Here is a 19316-nt window from a genome sequence, read left to right on the forward strand (position 1 = left end):
CTCAATAATAATCTCATCATTGTCGTCATAAATCATAATATCTGTAGCACCTATCTACAATTATGCATGATAGAATCTAAATGAAGTCTGATTAGTTTACCAAAAACCAAGACTTAGTGCGAGCATGATGGACTGACGTTGTCTAAGTGCAAAAACTGGATGTAGTTTCCATACCATGACGGTTCCTTAACATTACCTAGACATTTTTATTAATGCGTCACAAACTACAGTCACATCTTTCTATAACAGTATCCCTATATAACAATACTTTACTATAAAAGCTAAGTTTTTCCGTAACCCATTTTCATGTTATGTTATAATATATGTTCTCTATAACAGCACTTCGTTATAACATCCAAAAATATTCGGAACAAACGAGGCGGTTATAAAAAGGTTTGACTGCATGACTCTTTTTTTCTATAATCTCTCTTCTTGAAAAGCCTGTCTCAGTTCATCTTCAACACCCTCAGCACCTTGCACTTGATCACACACATCACTTTGCACTTGCACAGTTGAAGAACTATAATTGTGACAAAAAAAACTGTTAAAGTCGACTCATAAACAGATGGGTTGAGTTTTAAAATTGTTCAGGATTTAAATTAATGTTTAATGATATTTTCTTAAAATTAATTTTTGCCATGTCACTAAATTAAATCGGAAAGTACAAAAATCCAGAAATAAATGTTGAGTAATTTTTAAAAGACAAAAGAAAAATTATATGACTTTGATGATCAATTACTCAAAGTTGAGCGATCATGTGAGTCATTAACTCGAAAAAATCCAGACGTTAGCTTCTCACTCTTATATCTTCTTTTCTTTTCTTAGGGTGATGTGCTTCATATTCTGATAGTAAGATCTTTGTCAAAGTGTTTGATTTTTTTATCTCATTAAGGTATGGAAGACCAAGCTAACATGATTAAATAGAATTAATGATATTTGATTGTAGAACACCAATAAAAATAGTCATTTAATTTGCTCATTTATAAAATAGGTGAAGGGGATAGAACTTTTAGGTAATTTTCCTACGTTAAGTCTGCAAACGAATTAAGAAATACACAAAGTAAAGTCAGAATACATAGTTTATCTTCTAACCTTGAGACCAAATCCATGTGACACATCTTTCCTCCACGGACAACCCTTTGCACATAACATTTCTAGAGTGTGTCTAACACACACCTTTCGACATTTGACCTTCAAAAGAGTACAACACACGTGCCAATCAGTACGTGACATGTGTCATAAATCAAGAAAAAAAAAAATTATTTAACTACACCCAAATTAACAGTTTCTTTTCAACTTTTCATCTTCATTTCCTCCCCCATGGCTGCACCCCAACACCACCTCCATGGTTGCTGAAATAGTCATAACAAACGGAAAAAAAAAGGCCAAAAAACCACTTTCAATCCATCAACGAAATTATCCATCGCAAGAAAACAGTCTCGTCCGCAGAAAAACAAAGGATAGTAATGACCCCTTGACAAAAACTTTTATTCTTACCCCTCCTAATACCCGAGATTTGAGATTATTTCCTTTGAAAATAGAATAGATTAACATCACTGGTATAGCGGTACTTCGAATACAGTGAACTCGAAATGACAAGTTGAATTAAAACGAAGAATCGCAACTATTAATAAAAATCTATATTAACAAAATAAAGTTACATTTGTTGGTCCAAGAAAATCAATCAAACAGATCATTTGACATTCGAAGCCGAAGCCAAACAAAGCGACGACGGCGTGAGCCTTACCTTCTTCTCAACTCTTTACGAGTTAGAGGAAGTGCCTTTATATTTAAACCCAACAAATAAATATATTAATAAAAATACCTTGAGATTCAAGTCAAATCAATAACTCCGTAGCGATCCAAAACGTTACACAGGAAAGAACACCATATTTTGTGTACAAAGAAGTCATGACATACCATGAGATACAAATCAAAATCATATTAATACAAGCATTAAAATGAAATAGAAACCATCAATTTGAGAAAATCCATAAGACTACATAATGCCAACAGGGGATAGATGTTCAAACGGAGTACAAAACAGTACAACAAAGCAGAAATGCTACAACACCAATCATCGGTCCAACGACCAATAGCAGGAACTGGCACCTCACAACAATCCAATATTTGCTGCAGCAGCACCAAAAATTTATTTAACCAACAGATAAAGTCATTCAAAAAAACTAAAAATAAAAAGATAATGTCTATCGAAATCGATCAATATCAAAAGAGATCATCCTTATTGCCATCATCAGCAATAATTTATTGCTTCAAGATGCTAAATCAATTCATTTCTGGGGCACACTTCGGACCATTAAGACAAACATTTTACTAAATATATAAAGAAATTTTACTTCAAAAATTTTCAAAGACAGACAACTAAGGTACTAAGCTAAATTATATTTGAGCTAGTGAACCAACGGAAGTTATATCATGGGTGAAAAAAATAGCATCATTAGCTTAAGATTGTACCTGTGAGTCGGACTGGAAACGAATCGAAGGTTGCAAGCTTGCAGACACATTCATTATTCTATTGCTGGATACAACAACAACAACAACAAAAAACCCAGTGTAATCCCATAAGTGGGGTCCGGGGAGGGTAGTGTGTTGTATAAGTCTTCATCCAGTCTACTGCTGGATAAAAACTTTGAAACCACATCTCTGCAACATTTCAACTTGTGTTTCTCTGATTTCCATGGCTGAGTCGACAGCAGATTGGTTGCATGACTTTACCTCAATGTGTTGTAAATAATCCATGTCGCCAAATCGAGAAGGGATTTCGCGAAGATATGAACATCTATGCAAAACCAACCGCTCCAGGCGAGAAAAGGCTTCATCAGATGCTCTCCATTTCGAGAGATTGAGATTTTCAAGTTTCAAGAATTTGAGCTGAGGGAACTCATCATCTCTCACTTCCCATTCATTCCTTTCAAAATCAACTTGTTGCAGTTTAAGTACATAAAGGGTGGGAAGTTGTGCAATGGTCAAAATTCCAGCAAGTTCCAGAGGAAAATTGCACAATGACAACTTCTTAAGACTCAATGGGAAGTTTAATCCACTCGGAATCATTTTCGGAATACTGAAGAAGAGCACCTTTAGTGTTTCAAGTTGTGTTAAAGAGTCTAAGACTGGGAATCGACTTCCGTTCTTTCCGCGACCCCATGATTTGTCAAATATACATCTTAACTTTTGAAGATTGGGTGTTTTGCTCACTATCCTCTCCATATCTTCTGCACTTGAAAAATATGGCGAGGAAAGTGTTGCCAAATTTTCCAATTTTGAGGGGCCCTTGTCAAGGAATTTCATTGCATTTTCAAACATAGCTATATCAATGTGTACATGTCTCAACTGATCCAACTTCCAGAAAGTTTCTGGCAGTGACACCTGCTTCCTTCATTCCTTTGACTTGAAATGTTTCTAGATTCCGAAGATTGTTTATAGATGATGGGATAGAATTCTTAGCAGTTCGAACAGCAAAGTACCTTAGATTTCTAAGTTCTGTAGGGAAAGAATGCACAATAACAAACTCCAAATCCAATACCCTAAGAAACTTGAAGCTACCAAATACGTCTGATGCATTTTTCATGACAGAAAATCTATTCTCACCGACCTCCCTGAATAAAATCGACCGAGCATAAGAGCATGATGCGCTCCACCTAGCTATCCTATCCCGATCAGAGTTAGATGATAAGCCTTGTTGCTTAGCCTTTTTAGAGTAAAAGCGTGGAGGATCATCATCATAATCTCTGAAAATTGGAAAATTAAGTAGGATAAGAAGCAAGTGCAAAAGTCTGCATTTAACCAAATAATTAGAGAACAATAGAGAGTTAAATACCTTTTTAGCCACAAAAGGAAGTTTTCTTCCACAGCCTTCTCCTTACAGAAGTCGAGCACTAGGTCATGTACACGACATGCCTTGATCTTTCCAATGGATCTCTTCTTAGTAACAATGACCAAGTTTCTTCTGATAAGATCCTCGAAGTAATCTTCTGCAATGTCCTCCAAATCCTTGTCGTCATCATCTTCAATGAAATCCTCGGCAATCCATAACCTTGTTAGTTTTGAGACTAAAATTTCGCTATCCTCTAAAAATACTCTGAAATATAAAAGGCATGATTTCAGTTTATAAGGTAAATTGTAGTAACTTAGTTGTACTAAATCCTTTGTGCCACCCTGGATTTGTGCACCTAAACTTACTTCCAATTGCTTCCAACATTTTTCTTCCTTATCCATCCTTGAGAGGAGACCAGCCACTAAAACAACCGAAAGAGGTAGCCCTTTACACTTTTTTGCTATTTCTTGCCCAACTTGCTTTAGCTCTTCAGGGCACTTTTCTTCCCCAAACACCTTTCTTTGTAATAAGGACCAACTTTCGTCATTATTAAACAAACGTAGATCATGGGGATCAGTGGAACGTTTGGCGTAAAGAGCAACTTCCCACAGTCTGGTGGTCAGAATGATTCTACTGCCGTTATCATCATCAGGAAAGCATAATCTTAGATCATCCCATGCATCTTTCTCCCACACATTGTCAATAATAAGAAGATATCTTCTTCTCATTAATGTTTGTTTTAGTCTAGCAGCTAATTCACTTTCACCTTCTTTACTTAGATCAATAGGCTCATGAGTAGCATCACTCAAGATGGAAAGTAGCAAGTCTTTACGCGTGTATACCTGAGAAACACGACACTCACCTTGGAAATTGAAATGGGAGACAATTGACTGATCATTCATAAAACTTCTGGCCAAGGTCGTTTTTCCTAATTCAGGCATACCAACTATGGAGATAACTTCTAGCTGGTGTGGTCCTCCAACTAGTTGGCCTCTTATGGTTTCCTTCACATCCAAGAAGCCCACAGGTTCTTCGTCATTGGTAGCAGGGGAAACAATTGTTATTTCCTTCTTCTCGGACTTAGGCAACTCTGTCTTAACAATCTTAATCTCTTCTGTCATCACCGAGAGCCATATTTTAAAATACGAAAGAGGAATATCTCTAACTTTCAAAGAATCTATTGTATCCTCTAACTCATGTGCATTATCAATGACTCTTGCAGCTATATCTTGAATTTCATCATACTTATTATTGCTTGGTTCTGCTGCACCCTTGAGTAAAGGTTGGAGAAATTCAAGCTCCTCATGGACCAGTTCGAGTTGGTTCTTCACCGAAGTAAGTGAATCAGCAGGGCAACAAATGAGTCCCTTTAAGCTCTCCATAAGGAAATTGATAGAGCCTAATGAATCATTTTTAGGCAAATGGGATTGTACCCACTCCCGGATATCACGGTTAACTTGTGTCTTGACAAGCTGAACTGTATCAGCTAAAACAATCAGTTCTTGCTTCTGATGTTCCTTGTCTTTGCTGCTGTCATACAATGAATAAATGACAAGTCCAGCATCAACAGCCACATTCTCAAGCCGTGTGAAGAAACGGTTCCTCATCTCATCCTGAATGCTGTTAATCAATGACAACTCATTGAGAATAATTCTCGATGACTTAAGCTGATCCGGAAGGGTTTCAGTTTGGTCCTTATCCAAAGTTAAAAGTGTTGTAGAGGACATGGGAGGACTGCCTGATAATCTTGACATCAGCGTAGATGTTGCGAATCTGTGGCTCAATAGGCTCAATCCTTTTCTGCAGCAATCAATAAGCGAATTAGCAATTCTAAGAGCCACAGATTTGTCCTCGTCGGAATCAGGCAAATAGAAGAAGCAAACAGTTGCAGCATTGGTTGCCACAACTTCAGCATGAGAGAGGAAAGCTTTCCAGCAGCTTTCGAGTTCTGGGCTATATATTGTTCCCAGAAAACAAACAAACTTCTTGAGTACTGTCAACTCCTTTACTAACACTTTCATTTGATCCTTGACTTGAAAATATATGTTATCTGAATCATCAGGCATAGCAAGCAGCTCCCCAAGTCGAGCAATCAGCAGATCCCTAAGATTCCATACAACATTGTTTATGAATTCCACTACAAGTTCGTGGGTCAGAGAACTAGCACCTGGAATTTCTGGATAAGAATAATAAACTCTAATATCTGGCTTGGAAAGCCGAATCTTTTTTAGCACATCAGTGGTGATGGTGTCAAGTTGATCAGGCTCGTCTTTTCTACACCATATGCTCTTAAAGAGGTCACGCAGATCATCTCCAACACTTTTCATCAATGGTTTGACATGTTTTTGCAGGGCCATAAGCTTCTTCCGATTCTGCTTTCCCTTCCAGTCAAGAAATGTTTTCAGAAACCATAGTTCTGTTTTAATGGCCTTTATCCGATCCTTTTGGGAAGCTATCAAGTCATGCTCATTTTCAATCCCTTGGAGAGCAAGTACAGAATCACGAATATCAGTAGGAACAGATGACATATTCTTTCTGCAATTTCTTTTGTTTTCAAGATTGATTCTCAACTGGAAATCCAAAGGAAAGAAGGAGAGTTAGCTTCAGAAGTTGAGTAATCCATTACCCAAAAAGTCTACCAACTTGCAAAGATGTGGGTGGGGATGTGGTGTGTCTTTGTCTGAATACTTCGCAAGAAATCAAATTATCAATTGAAATTTATTCTGCAGAAAATACGATAAAATATTTGGATTTCTAAATCAATCTATTCAATCGCAACGGAAAGTTAGCATGTTGAATCAAGGCTGCATCACCAATTTGTTAATGAAATAGTAAAAGATATAAAATTGGTTGACACAAAATACAATGGGCTGCCCATTTATGCAGTCTGTGGATAGAGAAGTTGGAATATCATCAATAATGATATCCACAATGTAGTCTTTCAAAAAGTTCTGTTTAGGGGAGAATTTATTTTCTCATTAGTTTTTTTCTATTAATATTAGTGAATTATGTAGGTCACTCGACCAAATCATTTAATATAGCATGCTTTTTTCATATATATTTTTTTGTCTAATTCATCGTCCATTAAGCTTTGTATTGTTAGATTCCGCACGCATCATGTTATTTCGATCCCAACACTAGCAGCCACCTCGACCACCGACAGTACCACTAAATACAACCACCAACTATCTCCACCATCAGCTTCCACACACCAGCATACCGACCAGTTTTACCACTTGTCACCACAACAAAATCGTCTCTACCACCAACCTCCAATGCATAACCACCACACTGCTTCATCTTCACCACTAATCAACACCATTCTAAGTTGCTCTGACACGACAGTTTAGGTGCTGCACCCGTGTCTACACAACAATAATGTGGGTGTGGGTATGAGATCCATACCAGATCTGGTCAAACGATTTTGGGTGCTTTGACCACGACAGATAGAAAAATTCGAGACGGGATACAATTTGATTCCCGAAATCAGAACCAAAACTAAGGTAAATTGGAAGAAAATGGCATATTCTTATCTAGGAAATCAATCATTTACTTTCTGCTTCCTATCTTGATCGAGCAGAAAGAGCAACAGATAGCGTCAATTGAGAATAAGGAAGACGGAGCGTTCGACAATTTGGGAAAATGCAGGACCTTTGGCTTTATTTAGATATTATTATATTTAATAATATTGTACATTTTGTAATGAAAGCTTAAGACACACTAAGTCTGATTTTTATAATAATAATTGGAGATCTAATCTAAATTATAAAAATAAAATTTAATTATAAATGAAAGATAACTATAAAAAAGTTAACTTGTAGGAGAATTCGAGAATGGAAGAAAATCAAGAAATCATGCCTACAACTTGAGAATAAAAAGAAATCCACACTTCACAAGTTATAGGTAAGTATTCCACAAAATTTCATAATTTAGAGATATTTTTATATTTTTATTTTTCAAATTATTTTTAGCCGGATCTCTACACCTGTATCCGTACTAGGATCTGGTATCCTTGAATCTTAGAATTTACATCTCGGAGGATTCATCCTCTAGACTCGCGTCCGTGTCAGTCACCTGCACCCCGTGTTCGAGCAACTTAGCCCCAATTGACTGCCGCTACCACTAGCTTCTGCCACACCACATCCATCATTACCAACCACTTCCATCACCAGCGACCACATCCATCACGTATGGACTACTATCACAGAACCACCACTGGCTACCACTACACAACTACCAGCGCCAACCTACTCCATACAACCACCACCACGACTGGTCACCACCCATATCTATCATGTTTGGCCTACCATCACATAACCACCATTGGCTAGCACCACAGAACTACTATCAACCTACTCCATACAAACATTGTTAACCACCAGCAACCAGCCAACTATTATCACTGACCACCACCGCTAGCTTTTAAGAGTGTGGCCCATCAAAGAAATAATTTAGACAACATTATGCAAGTTAGTGTTTTCTCTATTATTTTGTGGATATAATATTTGTGAGTAATTTTTTTGAATTCTATACTTATTACTCCAGTATAAATTTACGTGTCATACTTTCCTTTTAGGTTTGTCCAAGAATGTATACTTTTTATTTAAAAATAATTTAATTTTAAACTTTCCATTTATTTTAATGAAATGATTTATAGCTATACAAACTTCTATAGATTGTTTAGTACCACAAATTTCAAAAGTCTTCCTTCTTTATAAATTTCGTGCTTAACCAAACACCACCACATAAATTGGAAAAGAGAAAGTAGTTTTTAAATAAATATAATGTTCAGATCTAGATGCAATATCTTAATATTTAAATGTACTAATCAGATTAAACTTTTTAATCTTAATAAAATGGGGCTAAAATGGCATATCCCATGTCAAGATTCCAATATTTTCACAGTAAAAGAACGTTTGAGGAAGGTAAAAAAATGGGTTTGAATCTGGAGGAAGGAGGATGAAAAGAATGAATTTGAGAAGAGTTTGAATCTAGATGGTCAAAGAAGGCTGTTTGAATCTGGAATAAGAAGAAGAAGCTTATCGGAAATGGTGATTATTTAAACAAAAAAAGGAAAGAAACAGCAAGAAAATCATTTTTCCAAACGTTCATATTTTCCGATAAACACTTAATTTGTGAGGGATACATGTTGTTTCCTGTCAACACCTCTGTGACACATCTTGAACAGAGATTGAGGGCCCAATAGTAGTTCAGACGCGCGAAGCCACAATTTAAATTTTAGGATAGTACTCCATATAGGATATTAGTAAATGGGATTTGAATTTAATATTTATATACATTTAATTTAATGAATTTCTCAATATTTACCAATTGAGTTTGACCAAACTCGTAGCTTTCCTTCTAACTCCGTACCAGATTATCAATCCGTCGAACCCTAAACATCAAACAGTTGTGGAAGATAGGGATATAGCAATTACTATTGAAAAGAGAAAAAAATTCCACGTATTATACATACAGTAAAAGAAGGGCTTCATAAGTTGATTTTCAAAAGAAAATTGGAATAAAAAGGAATATGAATTTCATTGATAAGAGAATTCTCACCTTAGTTATTAGGCCTTCTTAGACAAAAAGGTTGAAGATTGAATTACTTTGGGGAGCGAGAGAGGCAAATAAGGCATTGACTAACTAAAGGAACTGAGAAATGAGAAAAAAGAAGGCACAGAGACTAGTATAGCCATGATTTATAGGAATCATTGATTAGACATCTCCAACCCCATCTCCCAATGGGGGAAATATTTAGGGCAATTTAACTCCATCCTCCCCCATTTGTCCCAAAATGGGGATAAATAATTTTCCCTCAAATATGGGATACACTATTAATCTCCTTCATTACTATTTATTATTATTTTATTATTTATTCTTTTAATTTATCTCTTTATATATACCTAATTATATTTATGTAATGTCTTTATAATATTAATATTATATCTTAATTTTGGTGTATAATTTTGATAAATTAATTTTCGTGCATTTATTATTTTTATGTAGAAATGGCAGAAGATGAAAATCAACGATTTCAAGAATTTTTATTTCGACATAGAAGAATTAAGGATAAAGATGCTCATTTTGCACTTCGTAATGCATTAATAGATCATTTATGAGAGAATACTAGAGGTTGAAGTTGAATATTTATCTAGTATTTCGAATAAATTTTATCCTTATGTAATATGTATTTAATTAATCTTGTATCGCAATGATTTCACTTTTATTTGAATTATTAGTTAATCTATAATAATTGCTTACAAATTATATTATTTAAAATTTTATGGAATTGTTTTAATTTTGGAAATTACAAATTAATAAAAATAAAAGATGGAATTTGTTTACTGGAAATTAAAAAATGAAATTGAAATGAAAGATAATAATATAATATAGAAGAGAGAGAAGAATATAAAAAAGTTTGGGAAAAAAATGAGGGAATGGTTGGAGTAAGTTGTCCTCGAAATGGAAAAATCTCTATTTTGGGTACCAAAAATAGGGTATAAGGTCTTTTTCTATATTTAGCCTTTTAAATTTATTTGTTTCGCGTTGGAACGGAGGTTGGAGCAGAGGCAAATTTTACAGGACTAGAAGTTATTACGTACTATATTGTCACTAGAAGTTAAAAGTTTTAGTGATACATACGGGTGGCAAAATAGTTCAAAGAAAACAGTTAACCACTCATATTATCCACTAAAAACGGGTTGAATAATGAACTTTTTAAAAATGAGTTAAATATTGATAAAAATCATATTATCCATTTAGAAAATAGATAACCAATGGATAACCAATTGGTCTAACGTTTACATTTGCAAAGCCTCAAATTGGGATTCCTCAAGTTAGGGAAACTAAGAATTCCCCCAAAAGTGATTATATACAAGAAGCCATGGATAATATGGGTAACCCATATTATCCGCCGGTTAATCCATTTTTTATTCGTATTAAATATGAGTCGGGTCGGATAATTGATCTATTTTTTCATTACCCGTTTTTTATCCGAACCATATCCGACCCGACCCGACCCGCCCGTTTGCCACTTCTAGTGACACATGGTAATATCCTACAGTACCATTGAGAAATACTGGAGGAAAAATTACTGGAGAAATCCCATCCCTCAAAAGGTATAGTATCAATTATTACTTAGGCCAAATACATATATAACTCATCCAACTTGGCACCATTTTTTATTTTGGCACTCTTGTTAACAATAAATTTGCGTCAAGGAAATAAAATCAAGACCGAAAATATCGCAACAATCGTAGTATTTTATTTTGAATATTTGAGTGTTACAATCTCTATGAATCCTCTGATTCTTCTTTTCAGTAGTAAATAAATTCAAAGGCCTTTGAGCTTGATCTTGAATCAATGTTAGTTGCCACAAATGATGATCTTGTTCTTGAGCTTGAGCTTGAGCTTGAGCTTAAGGTTGATTGCTTGAACTTGACTTTAATTTGTTCTTCGTTCTTGAGCTTGAACTTGATTTGCTCTTCGTTCTTGAGCTTGAATTTGATTGCTTGAAGCTTGAAACTTGTAGAGAATTTTGCAGTGTTTGATCCACGAGCTCTCTCTTGCTCCTTGTTATAACTTCTGGTCTCTTTTTTGAGTTATGAAGACCTCTATTTATAGTTGTGGAAAGGAAGAGTTATGATAAGAACAAACTTTTTCCGACCAATCAAATTGAAGTGTGACATGGCCGCATTTGATTGGCCAGAATATGTCACTTGCACATGTGGCACGATTTCATTGGCCTTTTAGTGTGACTTGGCATGCTTTGTCATTTTGATTCGTGGCATGATCATATTGGCTCTTCCGTTTGACTTGGCGCGCCACATCATTTCACGCGTGGCACCAAACTGGGCCTCTAGGAAGATGTCATCTCGGGCTTAATGAAGTGGGCCCATTACTTTAGCCCAATTAAATGGGCTAGCCCAATGGATTAATACTTATTTATTTAATCCATATATATTGGACTTATAGAATTAATTCATTTATATATTAGCTCATAATATTTATTTGGACCAATATATTTTGAATTTAAAATATAGTCTAAATTATTTTACGGATTTAATTTCAATAAAATTTATATGCCTATAAATGCCCCTACTTCAAGACTTGGCGAGTTATTAAATTATTGCGACTAGGCTTGAAGTATACAAACAAATTTACGTACATATGCCCCTGAAAAACGATCCATGCAACTTCAAGTACGTCCATTTTTCACGTGCACCAAAGCATTCATAGGTTATAATTATTCAAAATAATATATGTACCAAGAAAGCTTTATATCTTATTTTGACTAACTTTGATGGATTGGACCAGAAGCCTTCCATTTTGAGGACGTGCTTCACTGAACATCAATATTTAGGACTGTTGACACCTAATTTTTGACCATATTTGAATTTATTCCCACTTTTCCCACTTATCTCGTCAATACCTCACTTTCACTTTCCCTCGCCCCCACACCGGTCCCTCGTCCCACTATTCCCATATTCCCATCCCACCTTCTTTTGTCCCCCATTTTTCCTTGTCCCATCTCACTTTATCCCTTTCCAACTCACCCATGTTACACTCCAACAACAAGACAACTTTTACCTCTCCCCTTTTTCCTCATTTCTTAAGCTTCTTCAACACACACACGGTCATAGGCAGCAAGGGGAGCTCCCCAACTCTCTCATCTACCCATTTTTTCTCCAAATACACTCACCCTCCCAAAAACGCGGACAGAGTATACCTTCGATATACACTCGATATACCGTGGGTATACACGGGCAGAACACCCCCTCCCCAACGGATCTCCTTCTTTCTTTCTTCTCAAACCAGAAAACAATGACCTTTTCACCATCAAGACCAACCTTGAAGCTCCAGTAATTTAGCTATCAAAAATCCGTTCAAAACACATCAAAACAAACTTGAAAATAGCTCCATTTTTTAGTCAAAACGACCTCTAAAATAGCAGCAAAAACCTATTGCAAACAGCCATAAAATCCACCCCTAACACCACCCAAAATGAGACAAAAGATCTACTGAAATTGGCTAAAAGAAATTGGAACAGATGCGTTTGGATTTTCATCGCCGGTCGAAGTTACTAGTCCGGGTTTCCGTTTGAGTCTCCTTCTAGTCCGTATGGTTTTGCTTGGCTTTATTTTGTTTTGGAGTAACGATTGTTGAGCTGTATCCATTTCATGAAGAAGGTTGTCTTCTCAGTCTATTGATAGAATATTCATATCAAAGGTTCATTTCCTCTAAATTCTTGTTTGCATTAGATGAATGTTTCAGTTTTGATTTAGATCTGTTTAAATGTTTCATTATTATTTCTTTTGTTTTTGTTTTGATTTATGTGTGTTTGATTAGAATTAGTTTCTCAAGTCACTAAATAATTAGCTTCTCACCTATATTGTTAGATTAATATGATTTGAGAAATCCATGTTAGACTTGAACGTAAATAAGTCATTATTTTAAAGGAAGTTCTTTTTTTTAAAAAAAATAATTTTTATGTTAGCATTTTATTCCTTAGTTGATGTTATGTTTCTAGTGTTCAATTATTTTAATTTCTTGTTTTATGAAACAATAGATGGCTTTAAGTTCAAAATTATTATAGTTATCTAATAAAAACTAAAAAAATGGAGCCTTACGCTAAAGAAACTATGGTATATTAGAGCCATTGGATCTTTTAAATTTAAAGTGAGATGAATGAGATTTTGGGCTTTTAGATTTAATAAGTCATAGCAAGGATTATGATCCGGGCTCAAATACAAACTGGGTAAAGAATAAATATCTACACTATATCACTTTTACCACAATAATTCCATAACTCTCGGCTTTGCAATAATCTCAAAGTCATTTAGAAAAAATAATTGTATATTCGTAGTTTACTTTAGGCGAGATTAATAAATTATCGTGGCTATGGGAACGGTTCCCGTGGCATAGTTGCGATACCAAATCTCCTAAATTTGGGTGTGCATTTATGTGATCCAAATCCAAATCTCAACGGAGTCGGAATGTATTAACAACCACGGGTGCATTGATTGCGACGTGGTTCGAGATGTATTTTCACGACGTTGCAATTCTATTAAAAAAATAATAATAATAAAAGCGGTTTAAAGTTGATAAAAGCACATAAATTATAATATGTATTAAAATCAGATATTTAGCCATTACAACAATTTAAGTGACCGTGCTAGAACCACGGGATTCGGGAGTGCCTAACACCTTCCCTCGGGTCAACAGAATTCCTTACTTAGAATTTCTGGTTCGCAGACTTCATTTGGAAAGTCGAATATTTTCCTCGAATTGAGATTCAAGATAAACCGGTGACTTGGGATACCAAAAACCAAACCTTTCCCAAGTGGCGACTCTGAATTAAATAAATAATCCCATTTCGAATATTGTCACTTAAATTGAAAAAACTCCCCCACACATTTACCTTTCGGGGCGGGTGCGCAAAAGGAGGTGTGACAGCTCTGGCGACTCTGCTGGGGAGAGAACCCAGAATCGCTGGTTCAGGGTTCAAGAATTCGAGCTTAGAATAATTGTTATATTTGGCTTTATTATCTGATCTTTATTACATGTTTGGGCATAACGTGCTAAATGTTGTCTTTTACCGCTTTAATATTATCTGAACTGTATATAAACTGTGCCGAAACCCTTCTCTTCTTACCTCCGGGGAGGAGCTTGCTGGTCGAGACTCCCTATTCTGTTAGTGTCATACCGTGAAATAAGAAAGAGGCCGGACAAGTTACAAAGTCGGACGATCTCGCGGGTCCCCAGTACGTAGCCCCCTCCTCGACTCGAGTTATCCGCTCGGGTACACAGTCTAGAACAAATACCCAGGTTACGAACCTAGAATAACTCAGCTTCATGCCGGATCCCTAGTAGGAACGTTTGTTTGCATCATGTGCATTTGACTTTGGAGGCCCAACACAGGGGTTGGGTCTGTCTAGGACAGATGTACCAAAATGAAAAGACCATCCTGATGCATCCTACTTATTTTCTGTGCATTTATTTGTTTCGGACTTACATGCTGACCGGCTTTGGAGCATCTGGGAAAATTAAAAAAAAAAGGAGAGAAATAGAGTACGGAGAGTGTGATTATCTGTTTTAGAAAAAATAACCAATGTCAAAATAGTGTCGAAACTCCGCCAAATTTTTAGAAAAAATGAAAAAAGAGAATTTGCTAAAAAAATGGTTGTTTATTGGTCAAGAAAATAAAAAAAAAAAAGAGAAAAGTTTAATTTTTAAATAGTTTGTTGAAGTACACAAAGAGTATTTCCAAAAATGGTGTTTGTCAAAAAAAAGAGTCTTTTTCCGAAAATAGTTAGTTTTATCGGACCGAACTGATTCTTAACAGATGTGAGATACGTAGGCAAACCTCATCGGTTCCGACCCCAATTTTAAAAAATCCAAAAATATATATATATTTTTTTTAAGTTCCTTCTTTAGAAATCTTTCCTTAGAAAATGCAAATAAAAGGTTTTCTTGAAACTCAAAAAAAAGGGGGGTAGTTTCTTTCTTTCAATAGTCTTTCATACGAAAAATGAAATAATGAAAAACCAAGGTCCAAAATACGGGCTTCCTCCATTTTCAAGTATTCTTCCCAAAAAATCCAAAAAATCAAAATCAGAAACTAAAATCCCAAAAAAATACTCTTTAGATTGTCTTTCTTTTGTAAATGTCCATAAAAAATTTTGAAAAGTCCAAAAATATTTTGCTTTCTTTATAAGTACTTTTGTAAATAAAAAACAATAAAAAATAAAAAAACTTTGAAATCCAAAATGTATTCTTAAAAGTCGCTCTTTCGTAAATTAAGAGGCAACTTCCAAAACCCAAAATATTTTTTCTTTCTTCTTTAGAAAAACAGAAAACCAATGAAAATTCAAAAAAAAAATATTGTCCTTGTACTTTTAAAAATTCCCAGAGTTCAAATCAAAAGCAAATGAATTTTTTTTAAAAAAAAATCTTTCTTTCAAAAAGCAAAACAAAAATCAAAATCAAAATAAAAAATCAAAAAATCAAAACTATTCCCTTTCTTATTTTAAAGCATTTCTTTCAAAAATTACAAAAAAAAAAAGAGTTAGCTTATTTCCTCCATTCTCAGTCTTCACGAACTACGCTTGGTCTGATTCGTGCGGGGTCGCGATACGTAGGCAATCCTCATCGGATTCGACCGTAACCTTAAGAGAAAAGCAAAAAAAGGGGAAGCAAATAAAGGAAAAACAAAAGAAACAAAAGAGCGGAAGAAAATCAAAGAAAAAAAAAGAAAAGCAGAAAATGAGAAAAAATAGAGGGAAAAAGAAAATGAAAAAAAAGCAAGGAAAACCAAAGAAAAGCCGGGATGCGCATGCAACCATAGCACTTGTCTCAAACTAACCGTTTGTTGCTGTCAAATTCCAGCTTAAATTTTAGAAACGGTGGTTGGTTGTGGTACACTGGCATCGCATCAATACTTAACCAGATCGAAAGGCAGTTTGGAAATGTCTACAGAAATGACTTTGCCCGCAGTTACTACATCTAAAGATAGCCCCATCTCAGGGATCCCGGCCTCGGAGTCCTCTGCAGCGGAAGAGAATAGAATCTTGTGTCTGAGGGTGATGGAGATGTGGGATGCATGGACAAACGGAAAAGAACCCCCGACCGCCATCCCTGAATTTCCCGAGTTATTCCCAAGGTCAACGGGTACTTCTAACGTTCCAATCAGTCACCCGAACGTCCCGTTGGGGAAACCTACTATATCTGCTCACTATGTGGGAGGCACTTCTGAGGTTCGCCCCCAGACATTCATACCTGGGACAGCTCCAAACATCTTCACTGCTCCACCATCTGCTGCTACAACATAGCCCGCAGTCCCGAGGCCTGTGTTTGATCCATCGGCCTTCACTTACCAAACTCCTACTTACCAGCCAGAACTTCCGCAATACCCCACATATGCCTACCCTCATCCACCAACATATGAGTTTACACCAGGACAAGACAAAACCCCTAAAGTCACAGAGCAAGATGAGATGGGCAAGAAAATGAGAAGCCTTGAACAGAGCTTAAAGAACATGCAAGGTTTGAGCGGGAAAAAGAGTGTATCCTATACAGATCTGTGTATGTTCCCACATGTACACTTGCCGTCAGGGTTCAAAACACCAAAGTTTGAAAAGTATGACGGGCTCGGAGACCCCATTGCTCATCTGAAGAAGTATTGCAATCAGTTGCGGGGGGTCGGTGGCAAAAAAGAATTGTTGATGGCATATTTTGGGGAGAGCCTAATCGGCATCGCCTCAGAGTGGTATACGGATCAAGACATCTCAAGTTGGCATATCTGGGATGCTCTTGCCCAAGACTTTGTTCGACAGTTTCAATATAACATAAACATTGCGCCGGATAGTAACTCTCTGACAAATCTAAAGAAGAAACCCTCAGAAAATTTCAGAGAATATGCAATTAAGTGGCGCGAACAAGCTTCAAGAGTGAAACCTCCAATGGATGAGATAGAAATGGTCACTGTCTTCCTACAAGCCCAAGAGCCCGATTACTTTCAGAATATGATGTCGGCCATGGGAAAAACTTTTGCAGAGGCCATCAAAATTGGTGATATGGTAGAACACGGTTTTAAAACAGGTAGGATTTTGAGTCAGGCAGCCATCAGAGCAACCTCCCAAGCCATCCAAGGCGGTTCTGGAGGAATGGCAAATAATAGGACAAGAGAAGAAACAACCATGGCAGCATCAGGGGGAAGAAGATACCGGGCCCCTAGACCTGTGTTCTCTGAAATAACCCCTCAACACTACTATCCTCATTCTGATATGGTCTATGCTCCACCACTTTATGCGGTTATGAATGCTCAACCTTTCAGTCGACCGCAACCACAGGCTAACAGAAATCAACCTCCATTCCAAAGAAACCAGCCTCCTCACCAAAACCACTATAATCCTCGACCTTCCCAGAATAACTTCCGTCCTCGAGAACCACCCAGGAGACCCACTTATACACCAATCGGTGAACCCTACTCCACCCTGTTCCTTAAGTTTGTCCAGATGAATTTGCTGCAGCCCATACCCCCAAACGGGCAAAACCCGGAATCACCATCATATCAGTGGGGTGTCAGGTATGCATACCATTCATGGGTAGAAGGGCACGATACAAACAACTGTTGGACATTGAAACAAGCGGTAGAGAACTTGTTAGAGCAAGGGAAAATTGTGTTGAAAGATGAGGATGTCCCAAATGTGACCAATAATCTACTGCCCGCTCACAACAACGGGCTGATAATCGGGATGATTTGTGAAGACAAAGAATTTGATCCGGCGCTTAAGGCCATAATTGCTATTGCTAATGCATAAAGGAAGCCCAAGGCAACCCCGAAGCAAGAGAAAGGGGAAAAGAAGAGTAAAATCACCGAGACTGAACCGGAAAAGAAAATTGATGTATCCAAGCAGGCCTATATGGTATGGGGGACGATCAAACCACCTCGGCTGAATGAGCAAGTGGTTATTGGACGCATACCACAGAAGCCAAAGTACAGTAAAGAGGAAGATGATGAGGTGTTCACGACTGAAGAGAGTGAGGGAATACGTGAGGCAATGAGGAAAATGCTCTGCGAAACACACATGGTCCAGCCAGGAGAGGGCACTAGCACCGCTGAGGTATCATACATGGGACCAAGCGCCAAGCTTCAAAACTGGAAGGCTACGCCATTCCTGATCGGGCGGGAGTCCTAGTAGACCTGTCCTGCCACTTTTTCTGCATCGCGAGCTATCCAGGGTGTAACTCAGATGTTTTCTTTAGTTTCCTGTTTTTAATTTCCTGAATGTCAACCCTGTTATCTTCCCAATTCCAAGAAATGAAATCATATTTCACTTTCTTTATTTTCAGAGTTTTGCTATGTTTTCTTTTTAGTTCTCTTCAATTCTAATAATGCAGCTTTAAATAACATGACATGCTTGCGGATTTCATGCCCAGATCCCAAGAACTCTGTCAGACTTCGAAATAATGAATCAAAAATTGAAATATAGAGAAGTTAAGAAAATTAAAAGAAAAGAATAGGAACAACTGAAGAAAATTGGTTCATGGTTTGGGAAATGTCCGTCACTGAAGCGGAGTTTGAGGACAGTGAGTGGGTCTAGACTCGTATGAACGTTGACCTTAATTGAAACGGATGACTGCAGTTTGTCACGGGCAATTGTACCAACAAAGAATGGCCCGCGCCTATAAATTTTGAAGTAGGGCAACTGGTGTTAAGGCGTATTCTTCCTCATCACCAGGAAGCAGAAGGAAAGTTTGCTCCTAATCGGAAGGGTCCATACATCATTGGAAAATATTTCCAAGAGAAGCATTGCATCTGGGCGACATCGAAAGAAATGACCCTGACACAGCTATGAATGCAGATGCAGTACTATGTCTAATCGCTCTGGCGATGTCTTTGCACAGTTGAGATGACGAAGGCTTTCATTCCCGCTATCCAAACACCACCAATCCTTCGCAAACCCTTTGAGCTGAT

The 19316-nt window shown here is 36.8% G+C and overlaps 2 protein-coding genes across 5 annotated transcripts; one reads left to right on the top strand and one right to left on the bottom strand.

Annotated features, from left to right (window-relative positions):
- Nucleotides 1–186: 186 nt before the first annotated feature.
- LOC107768237 (putative late blight resistance protein homolog R1B-17) lies at nucleotides 187–9620 on the bottom strand. Of its 4 annotated transcripts, XR_012700296.1 has the most exons (6): nucleotides 9398–9620; nucleotides 4201–6405; nucleotides 3839–4099; nucleotides 2476–3749; nucleotides 1093–1191; nucleotides 187–520 (listed from the first exon to the last, which is right to left on the bottom strand). XR_012700296.1 is itself a non-coding variant. In XM_075233364.1 (3 exons), the coding sequence occupies exons 2-3, from the start codon at nucleotides 6361–6363 to the stop codon at nucleotides 3332–3334; spliced, it is 2943 nt and encodes a 980-aa protein (XP_075089465.1). In that variant the 5' UTR covers nucleotides 6364–6405; nucleotides 9398–9620; the 3' UTR covers nucleotides 2209–3331. The 4 variants fall into 4 exon arrangements, 1 of the variants encoding a protein (XP_075089465.1); XR_012700294.1 differs by having other exon boundaries at nucleotides 3839–6405; XR_012700295.1 differs by lacking the exons at nucleotides 187–520; nucleotides 1093–1191 and adding an exon at nucleotides 1811–2133 and having other exon boundaries at nucleotides 3839–6405.
- Nucleotides 9621–16875: 7255 nt separating this feature from the next.
- LOC142170413 (uncharacterized) lies at nucleotides 16876–18159 on the top strand. Its single transcript, XM_075232318.1, has one exon. The coding sequence runs from the start codon at nucleotides 16876–16878 to the stop codon at nucleotides 18157–18159; it is 1284 nt and encodes a 427-aa protein (XP_075088419.1).
- Nucleotides 18160–19316: the final 1157 nt, after the last annotated feature.

This window comes from Nicotiana tabacum, chromosome 16, assembly GCF_000715075.1.
Source record: "Nicotiana tabacum cultivar K326 chromosome 16, ASM71507v2, whole genome shotgun sequence".
In the NCBI taxonomy this organism is placed as follows: Eukaryota; Viridiplantae; Streptophyta; class Magnoliopsida; order Solanales; family Solanaceae; genus Nicotiana; species Nicotiana tabacum.

Bases quoted from the DNA above. Each gene is read 5' to 3' on its own strand.
- LOC107768237 (XM_075233364.1), bottom strand. From the start codon at position 6,363: ATGTCATCTGTTCCTACTGATATTCGTGATTCTGTACTTGCTCTCCAA. The intron at 3,750-3,838 runs GTATTTAACTCT...TCCAATTTTCAG, and splicing joins TTCCTTTTGTGGCTAAAAAG to AGATTATGATGATGATCCTC.
- LOC142170413 (XM_075232318.1), top strand. From the start codon at position 16,876: ATGCAAGGTTTGAGCGGGAAAAAGAGTGTATCCTATACAGATCTGTGT.